The sequence below is a fragment of the Taurulus bubalis genome, assembly GCF_910589615.1.
Source record: "Taurulus bubalis genome assembly, chromosome: 14".
NCBI lineage: Eukaryota > Metazoa > Chordata > Actinopteri > Perciformes > Cottidae > Taurulus > Taurulus bubalis.
In genome coordinates this window covers 15,509,535-15,520,479 of record NC_136602.1, presented here as the reverse complement: position 1 = coordinate 15,520,479, position 10,945 = coordinate 15,509,535, and the positions used below count along the sequence as shown (strand labels likewise).

Below are 10,945 nucleotides of genomic sequence, written 5' to 3'. Positions count from 1 at the left end.
TGTGTCTCTTTAGAGCACTTTCCATCCGCCGGCACAGTTGACTCTCGCTTGTGCGTATGCCGTCGCCATTTTTCCAACGTTCATTGAGGAGGAGTGCTACGGTCTTGCATTACTACGGCAACTCGGATAGGTCACATACGGTCATTAACCGTGCATGGCCCCAGTGCTTAGAGTAGTCACAGGGAATTAGTTAACATATCATCACCTCTTGACCGATATGATGAATTATTATTCTGTAAATCTCATAGTTCATGGAAAATCCAATATGCTACTAATGACTGCTGTGAATAATTTTAGTTAATTATTCATTACACTTAGCTTGTAGTTGTCAGTGAGAGAATAAAGGGAACTATTTTCAGATGGCCTTTCATCGTCAATACTGCCAGCAGCTGGGCCCCTATGAATCCCCTTGTTTCTAACTGTATGCAGTACTTATGGGAATTGTTTGTACATAAATCTTGTGTGGTGACACTGAAATGTTACTATTCAATATGTGCAAATTGTAACCATATATTGCTTAAAATAAAAAGTATATAGAAAACTTGTTCTATTGCAACTCATTTGATACCAAAGTAATCTATCCTAATTTTGGTATTCATAACTAAAGTATGATTTTTAGTTATGATGTTGCATCTAACCCAAAATGTACCTGTTTGAATCAAATGGGGTCTTTACATTTTGCACAAAGAGTGTCCCTTTCTACTTATTTCTTGATTTGTATACATCATCACTAAGGAATAATTAAATGAGTTAATATGAGTTGCAATGTAATATATGAGTAATCGTAAACAACTTCAATCTTTAGTTGGTGTTATGGCTTTCCATATTGCACTTTGAAGAAAACCCTTTCAGTGATAATCAAAACATAATCTAGACATATATATATTATTTTCGCTATTAATAAATAGCATTACAACCACTCAAAAATGTAAAATAGCCCACAATTGGCCCAAACTGTAATCACGTCATGCAATTACTAAACTCCACTAGGTACTCCACTGTGACTGTGATTGGACGCGCAGCGTTTTAACCAACGTTTTTAAAAGAAAAGTCAACTCTCGGTGACCAGATAAAAACTTGAAACTTGCAGCGCTCAGCGATGCTCCCTTTAAAAATAATGTAAACATTTAAATGAACTTAAATACGCTGCCCTGAGGGGAAACAACAATCTGGTGGACTCGGCACCTCAGTGAAATGCCAATACGGACAGAATATGCTGCTATAAGTGGAGGTCAATTTTCTTATTTATTCTAAAAGCTTATTCCAAGGAAAGGCCAGCCCTTTATGACGCCAAACCTGTCTCTCCTCCAAACCCCACATGCCTCTGCACTCAACCTGCTGATGTGCTGCGTATCGGGGCGTGTCACGTGCACTCTTGCGTCTCACTATTTTGGTGCCAACAATAGGCGAGGAGACAGTAGCTTTATGACGTTTGCGATGGCTGTGCATTGAAACTGAAAGACCTCAGTGGGCAGGGAGGAGAGAAGAGGAAATTCTGACGTCACACAGCCTTTGTCGCCGCCACATCACTTGCTGCCTTCAAGTGCCATTTTAAACTCGGAAACATGAAAACTACATCCAGGAGTCTTTAACTTTGTGTTTATTTTTTTCTGAAATAAATATACATAAAATGTAAATGGTAGAAGTTGCGTATTGTTATCATTAAACAAATCAGACTCAAATGTTTTTTGTAGCATTAGAGAGAAACGAGCGTAAACAATGGTTGTACCCGTTCCACGTGCTTTGTCTATTTCTCTTTAAAGACTAAAACACACCTTTGAATAAGGTACAATAAAATACAACTATATCTTTTCATTTCCTTAAAAACAATACAAATCGGATAATCAAAACGTAATCTAGACCAAATGTCATGTATGTATGTAATACATAAGTAATATGACAAACGTATACGAATACATTTGTAAACATGTCAATTATCGTTTCTCCACATGTCGTCCCACATGACCACAACTGAGATAGCCTATCACATGTGGATTTCAGCATCTCGAGCCAAAATAGGCTTGTTCTCAACCAATAGTAATAATATTTCCGACTGCACCTGAACGCCTCAAGTGCCACAGCAGGTTTCGCGGAGGGGGAAGAGGTCTCATTGAGCTTTGTCTGTAACAACACCCCTCTCTCTTCAGGCCACATTTCGCTAATATTACGCGCGAGGCGATTACACTAAAACATTAGTTTAGAAGGCTTCTCATTTATATCGACCCGGAGCGAAACACCGAGGTGATACCTCTTGAAAATGCTTCCGTCTCTAGCCAGCAATTCGTGTGTGCGGTTGATACAGAGTCACAAATCGACGTGGTATTTTGTATCTCTAGTCTTGGGGTACGTCCTTTATCTCGTATTCGGCGCTGTCGTCTTCTCCTCGGTCGAGCTGCCTTATGAAGACCTCCTGCGCCAGGAGCTGATGGCCATTAAAAAACAGTTCCTCCAGGAAAATGAATGTCTATCGGAGGAGCGTCTGGAGCGCTTTCTAAAGAAAGCACTGGATGCCAGTAATTATGGGGTTTCCATCCTCAATAACGCCTCGACCAACTGGAACTGGGACTTCACTTCTGCGCTGTTTTTCGCGAGCACCGTGCTGTCCACCACAGGTAAGCGTTGCTGGACAGTTATAGGGGATGCTGCAGCCGATCAGGTGCGCAGAAGGAGATCATGTATGCTTTTACACCAACATTAGTCTGAAGTTTGGGCAAAACATAATTTGTCTGATCTGTAAGATACCTGAGCCACGACTAGGAACAGAAACCTTTGGCCTACTGCATGTATATAGACCGGTTGAGGAGGTTGAAACATGGATCGTGCAGAAAGTGATAGGATAATAGATAGAAGCGTGTAGCTTAATTAGTGTTTGTATTTGTTGCTCTGGTTATTTCGATGCAGAAGCTACAGATATGTGTCTTTATGTAAGTTGTCACAATACACATTGCCTTGCAGTCAGTAGGTTAGCATTTCAACTCCTGCAACAACAACAAAATACAGTATATTACTGTAAACCAGACAGAAGCAGGCCTGTATCCAGTGTGAGGGACACACACTTGAGTTAGTTTCTATGTCAATTAACCCACACACACTCCAGATGATCATAATATTATTCAGGTAAAGCCTTTAACAAATAGTTTTTTTATGTTTTCTCCTTCAGGCATTTGCTTGCACAGTTTATGGATGACACTGTCCAAAGAGGCCCCCCTCCTGTTATCCAGTATTGCTCAATAGAACATCTTGCAGATGATGTGTGAGGATACTTGAATAACTGTAGTCTGACCACATGGCAGCATGTTATCTCGGAAGTTCCAACGTACACAATTGTGCTGATACCATGTATAGCAGTTTCTGCATGGCTGCATAAAATCTTTCCGATTCAAGTCTCAACAGAATGTCGTTGAGGTTTTTACAGAAACTTGACTGACATTGTAGATGATCATGTGGAGCTCTGACTCTTTCAGATTGTTTTGTCTTTCTTCGTCTCAAACCATTTATCAATTGCAATGGCATTTTAAAATGAGTTTGATCCTCATTTTGTCCCACCAACTATGATATATCAAATATAGCTCTATAATAATAATAATAATTCCTCTGTTGATTGTTGTTGGATATATGTCTGTATACATAATACTGTAGAAGATACCATTACCAAAGGGGACGGGAACCAGTGTGAAAACAGAAGTAGTTGCATTGTATTTAATGAATACCAAGCAGAAGCTGAAAGCTGATTGTTTATTATTTTTTACCAACACATCACAATCAAGAGTACTGCAATTTCTTCATCTACACACTCTTGTTAGTGACCCATGGTATTTTGAATACTCTTTTAGGTACTCTTTATGAGAGCATGTTAGGTTTTTACTGAAGTCCCTTTTCTACATTAATATGACATCACATCAAGACTGACCCTTATATCTAATTAGTTATACTGACACTGCCTGTTATTTTATTTCTCAGTATAACAGGTCGTTACTTTAAAAGAACAAGGATGCTCAGGAACATGCCCTGTATAAAAGTAGTTTAAAAATAAACAAGAAACAGGCTGAATGTCCTCAACCTGTTGGGCAAACATTTCCATTTATACATTTTCTGTCCTGTTTGTTTTCCTCCAGGATATGGTCACACAGCACCATTGTCCAATGGCGGGAAGGCCTTCTGCATCATCTACTCAGTGATTGGCATCCCCTTCACCCTCCTCTTCCTCACTGCTGTGGTGCAAAGGATCATGGTGTTCAGCACGCGGAGGCCGATCATGTACATCCACAGGCGCTGGGGCCTGTCCAAGCCACTGGTGGCCATCGTTCATGCCAGTGTGCTCGCCACATTGGCCATCTCTTGCTTCTTTCTCATCCCCGCCGCCATCTTCTCAGCGCTGGAGGAGAACTGGAACTTCCTGGAGTCCTTCTACTTCTGCTTCATTTCCCTCAGCACCATCGGCCTGGGTGACTACGTACCCGGAGAGGCCTCTAATCAGAGGTTCAGGGAGCTCTACAAAGTGGGCATCACTGGTGAGGGCCGACGATTCTTCTTATTTTCATGGCAAAGTGGTGACGGCAGTAATGTCTCAAATTGATTCCGTCTACTGTCCACTTTCATTCTCATTGAGGGGTTTGTAATGGTACGATATGAATCATTTGAAACAAAGAAGAAGCAACACATATATATATTAGGGATGAGATGACTGGCAAAAGCGGTGGCATTGTGTTAGTGTCTGTTTCAGGATCACATTTCTCATGAGGTCGAATGCTTCCTGTTGCAAAGAGGATGTTACTGCTTGCTTTGTTTGCAGGGAGGAAACCAGGAAACAAACTCCAAAATGTTTTTGGGAATTTGTGCAACACTATGTAACATGTAGTGTCTAAATTTAAATTTCAAGCTCAAGTTAAATAGTCCCAATATCGCAGAAGAAATGATTAACTGATATGAGAATATAACATGTTTTATGATGGTGAACTTTGCTCTAACTGGGTGTGACACAGTGAGCTAGGTCAATTTTTTTACCGGTACAAAAACATATTGTTAAAGCATAAGTAATAAATGTCATGGCAATGTGGTGAACATGTAAAAAATTACAAACATACAGACAAGATTCAGATATACTTTGTTGATCCTAAGACCGTTTAAAAAATAAATAAACCGATAGATACGATTGAGCTTAATCCTCACGCACAGGTTCCTGTTTCCGAACCATCTCGTGTTATAATGGCTTTCGCTCAGTTTGACTTAAAACAACATATTAGAAATCAGTCATTGCACTTTACAGCTTTGGGTAATAGAACAGTGCATATATATTTTGGCATAAGGAATAGCTTATCCTACTCACACAGAGTGTAGTGGATATTACTACAGGAAGCATATATTCTGCAACATAACTTTTCACTGCAAACTTCTAAACAATGCATAGCTCGTTGATATCTATCTATCTATCTATCTATCTATCTATCTATCTATCTATCTATCTATCTATCTAATCAGTCAGGCAACACAGTCTAATGCAGTGCAGAAAAATAATTGAGCCATGGCCTAATGGAGATCAGCAAAGCATTGATTTACTTTTCTGGTTGATTGTGCAGCTTCCTGCCAGCCGCACGGTCAGTATAGTGACTAGAATTGGAAAGGAGAAAAAAAAGTATAATTGGATTAGAACCGATGTGGGTGGACATAAATGTTGAACGCTACTCAAGTGAACTTTAACTTGTGTGTGTGTGGTATGCACGAGCCAGAGATATCAGTCGGAACAGTGTGTCAGTCTTTACTCCTATAGACTATCACGGTGTGTATTCGTTATAGCTCTAATAACAACAGACGTATTCAACGTATTCATTTTTCTCTGTGAAAAAAATACTTGTCAGTAACGTGACATTTGCAACAGTTTGCCACAAATATTGAGCAAGTCGTTTGCTGAATTGATATTTTTTGTTTGTCTTGGTTTTGCCTTTGGTGATTTGCTCTTTTTGTCTTGCATTTGAACTACAGCACTATTTTGTCTACACACAGTGTCTTGTGCCTTCTTAATTAAAACCAAGCAAAAGGAATCCTAAATTTTTAACATACCACTTATAATGCTGTAGTACTCCTATTTATATCTGTGTAGTTTTATTTTCCAGTTTATAAAGTCCATACACCGGTCCAGACATACAGTGGGTTGTTAGGGAGTTTCAGGGGGATTTTTCATGTTAGCTTCTACCACAGATGGTTTGCAAGTGAAAGCCAAACAGGGAACAATTGTACAGCAGGTGCTGATGAACAAACATGTATGTGAAGAAGTGAATTTAGAGCATTGTCTGAAACAGTTTCTCTTCCCATTTCAACAAAGCACACATTCTGTTCTTATCATGGTTATCCAGCTCTGCCCTCTTGTGTCAGTGCATATAACAACAGTTTTTGTGAAAAATTCATATACTTGTGTTTTTCCAATCGAATGACTTTCAGAAATCGTAAAAAAATATATCTTTTAGTCTTTACGTATAAATATACTAGCAGCCAACATAGTACAAAAACACATCAGATAAAATCCTATCGGTAAAACAAAAAAAAGATTAGAAAGTAGAAACTGTAATAAGTGATTAATTGTGTGTTATAGAAAATATGTGGTTATTGTTTGTTTTTCATATGATGAAATGTAATTATACTATCTATTGTAGCTATAACTCATACTTCTTGTCACCCCTTTCTTTGCCTGTGTGCTTGTCTCGTCAGTCTACCTGGTCCTGGGTCTGATTGTCATGCTGGTGGTGCTGGAGACTTTCTGCGAGCTGCAGCAACTGAAGCAGCTGAGGAAGATGTTCTACCTGAAGAAGGAGAAGCCGCAGGACCGCCTCGCCATCTTGGAGCACGACCACCTGTCCTTCACTACTGTGTCGAACAGAGCCACGGCTTACTCTGAGGGCAAAATCCAGTCGTTTGTTAGTGTCCCAACTCAGCTATCCTCTCCCAATGACGATGTCATGATCCAGTAAACATCGAAAGAGCAAACATCTTCTGGAGGACGACAATATGAAAGTAGCGGGTAATGCACACTAGAATATATGTAGATAGAATGAGTAGATCATGAGTCTCAGCTGTAGGCATTCTGCACACTTTAGAAGTATAATTGAGACTATACAGCTCAAGTAAATTATCTCCTCCATCACACCAAAATACTGACAATATGCAGCAGAGATTACATGTATGCATATTTATAAGGGAGCGCTTGAAAAGTTTAACAGTGACTATAAAGACATAGTCAGTGATAAAAGAATAGCCTTCTGCTGTATTTATGACTCACAGAAGACGCACTCCTTTATGAGCTGCGCTATTTATTGCATATTTAGGAACATTTTAGAAAGTAATTGGTCTCTTAAATCTTGCTAAAATATAGGACACATCTCTGTAGTCTGTCACAAAACAGAACATAAACATGTGTGTATCTTTATAAATAGAGATGCTTGATAGCTATATGTGGAATGGACGAGTTCCGGTGAATGTTTTAAGATGTACAATTTAGTGCCATCTAGAATAAACACTCCTATGAAAGGTGAGCCAAAGTGTAGCCAAAACATGAGGACAGCTCAAGCAGTCATTTGATTTCAGATATTTTTTACGCCTCTGCGCCGGCAACAGCCAGTTTCGTTTTGTCCGTCTATCCGTCGGTCCTCCTGTCCTTCCTTACGTCCACCCTATTCTTGTGAATGTCACGTCTCAGGAACGCCTTGAGGGAATTTTTTCAATTTTGGCACAATGATCCACTTGGACTCAAGGATGAATTGATTAGATGTTGTATGTCGAAGGTCACTGTAACCTTACAAAACATGTTTTTATGCCATAACTCAAGAATATATGTTGAAAAAGACAATTTAACACAAATGTCTAATAGGATAAAATGTGAGGACATTTTGGACGGACATGGATGTAAACTGCAATTTAACCGGTTGTTAGAGGCATACTGCAAAGCAGTTATTCTAGTTTTACATGGAACTTTGAGAGGAACACATGTATTAAGTGCTATTACATGTTTTATGGCAGTGCAAACTGATCAAATTCCTTTAATGGGTAAATTCTGACATGCTTTTACAGTATTACTTCCAATTGGCTCCTATACATCTTTTATGAAAACTTTTTTAAAGATTCAAAGGCCAGTTTTTCTGTTGCATATTGTATTTCACATGGTTGACAGAAAGAGAGCGTGCAGTCAATCCTAAACAAAGCATCTGAAAGAAGAGAGTTTATTTGATGAACTGCAAGTGGTCTGAGCGCAGAAGATATTCTTTAAGTGTGATATTTTTAATATAAAGTTTGCAAACAATAGGCTTTGTTTTAAAACTGCCAAGAAGAAACACAATTTAACAGTTTATGTTTTGTAGCATTTCTGGCTCATCTTTATAGGGGTGTCAACTATTCTTTTTGGACTTCATGGTTTCACACATTTCATTGTGAATGATAGTATTTGTCTGCAAGTATGTATATTTTCTCAAAATGTTGCAGTCCTATTTCAAAGTTGTCCACGTGAGATGATGAGCACTGTAATTTATTGATTTGTCTGTATGGCTTAACGTGTGCTTGACTGCTTGAAAAGGAAAATAGAGGTTAGCCTAGCTTGAAAAGGGAAGCACAGATTGCTAGCTAGCTTGTTGCATTTTACCGTCGATAAAGAGAGCTCAGTTTGCACATGAGGTGGAGCCAGGCAGTAATACAGAACAAAATTACTGTTTGGGATTTCTCAGAAAGAAAAGGGACATAGTTCCAACGGTTTTATCTGTAAAAAGAAAAAACTGAATATATAAGAAAAAATGACAGAAATAATCAAAAACAAATGGTACTTTTGATGTGGATGATCTATAATTGCTCTAAGCTAGAAAAGAGCACGCTGTGAGACAGAAAATATGTTACTGTATAATTTGAATGTAGAAATGTATATTTTTGGACACAAGGACGGTTTTTAATTGAGAAAGTAATTCAAGTAATTATGTACTTGAATTTGAATCTATGAAATCAAGCAGCTACCAGATCTGTTTTTAAATCAGTGGATAAACACTATTACACTTTTGTATGAAATTGACATTGCACTCCTCTGTGTATTTAAGAAACAACATTTGTATCTGGAGGAAGACTTATGTGACAAAGTACTTCATTTCATTCCATTAGCCGTCCATTAATGTTCTGTTTGACGTAAATAGACACCCACACGTACAGTGTAACTGCATACTGCTGCAATGCAGACTTATTATTATTATTATAAATATACTTTTTTGTACATTAGACTTTTAAGTCTGTCTCAGTCTCTGTGTGGAGCTGAAGTTCTGACCTCATCTTTCTCTGCTACATCGCCACATCATGACACAGTCACAGCCTTTCATGAAGTCTTGAATGTAATGTTTTTTATGCCGTTTGTTTCAGGGAGATTCGAGGCCTGACCAGAGTGCAGCATCACTCCTTGCTGCTCTGCTGGCTCTGGTAGTTTATTTGAATCGGTGAGCTGTGGCACGGTGTCATGACCGCTTGCAAAATTATCTTTGAGTGTGTCATCATCTGAGTTACTCACTGATCTTTAATTTAGTATTTTATAGATCAGTGGGATTTTTTTTCTTCTTTTTTTTTCTTCACCATTCTGGGCCTTTGCGTAAACTGTGATGCATTGAAACTGTTCATATTGTCTGCTGAGAAAAAAAACAGGACTTGAATTTTTGCGAATGTGGGGTTTCTCGTTTACTGTTTCACTGTTTTGTAGATACATTAAGTAGATTGATGTCAAGGCTTTTACCCTTCAGCATTACTGTTTTTGGCAGTGTTTGTCATGCATATAGTTTGTCTTGAGGGTGAGGGCTGTCAGGTAAAGCAGTTCTGTTCAGGGAGCAAACATTGTGTCAACGACTCCAAATGGGAGCACACTGACATTATTTATTCATGCTGTCAAAAGTAACACAGATCAGCAGCATCACAGATTTCTGTACATATCTCATCGGTTGTTGTAGATTCACGTGCACCGGGGAGTTTTGTAGGATTGCCATGAAGCACAGAGGTTTTCTGTAAAAGAAATTTGAGCATAAGAAGTGAATCCATGAACTGTAAAATATCAGTGTCTTAAATAAAATGTTGGTTAAATCAGATGTTTTTGTTTTAATTATCTTTTTACTCTGGTGTATTATTCACAGCTACAACTGTAGCTACAACTGTACATATGCTCAATGCAGTGGTAGGTCATGAGCATTGTGCTCAGCTGTCTCCCTGCAGCAACACGTGTGACTTTATAACATATAATTACCATAAAAGTGCACAACTAAGGTGACAGTTGTGGACAATCAACAAGCTTTTCTAGACAAAACCACATGGGTAAATTGGAAAGAAGAGCAGAACAATTGCCTATGATTATCTCTTGGGACTTGGGTTAGTTGTAAACACTATTTTAGTCAAAATGGAGATGTGGAATCCATCATTCTCTCCATCATAAAAGAGCAGTAAGCTGGAGGTGAACAAGAGGTTCGCTGATATCCCAGCTAGTGATTAACAGGAAATGCTTTCTTAATTGAGCATATGGAGCAATTGTTTGCTCATCAGACTCATTATATGTGGCACCTCATAAAGGAGGGAACATGGTTAGCTGTTGAAAGACACTGATTAATGGCTTTGGTATTACTGTACAAAATATAGCACTCAAAAATACATGTATAAAATGGAACAAATTTAACAAGTAGGCGTATTCAATCTGAATCATCTGATTTCTTTCCACCTCAGCATTCATCACAGTACTACAGAATATATTGTGTTGTATTGCCGTGGGCAAAATATGTCTCTATGAGGAGAATGCATTTTATTCTGACGGAGCTGAAAGTAAATAATAACACTTTTGTTTTATTCACTGTTATTTAACAGTTGTGATTCTTGAGCTGACATTCACCTAATTAAATTGAACTATCTGAATGAAGATGAGGAGAAGGCAAAGTGTTCCTGGCAAAGTTTTTATTGG

The 10,945-nt window shown here is 38.5% G+C and overlaps 1 protein-coding gene across 1 annotated transcript; it reads left to right on the top strand.

Annotated features, from left to right (window-relative positions):
- Positions 1-2,257: 2,257 nt before the first annotated feature.
- Positions 2,258-6,962, top strand: kcnk1b (potassium channel, subfamily K, member 1b; the record flags this gene model as incomplete). Its single annotated transcript, XM_079230074.1, has 3 exons — positions 2,258-2,612; positions 4,116-4,511; positions 6,703-6,962. 3 exons carry the CDS (start codon positions 2,258-2,260, stop codon positions 6,960-6,962), a joined length of 1,011 nt encoding a protein of 336 aa, XP_079086200.1.
- Positions 6,963-10,945: the final 3,983 nt, after the last annotated feature.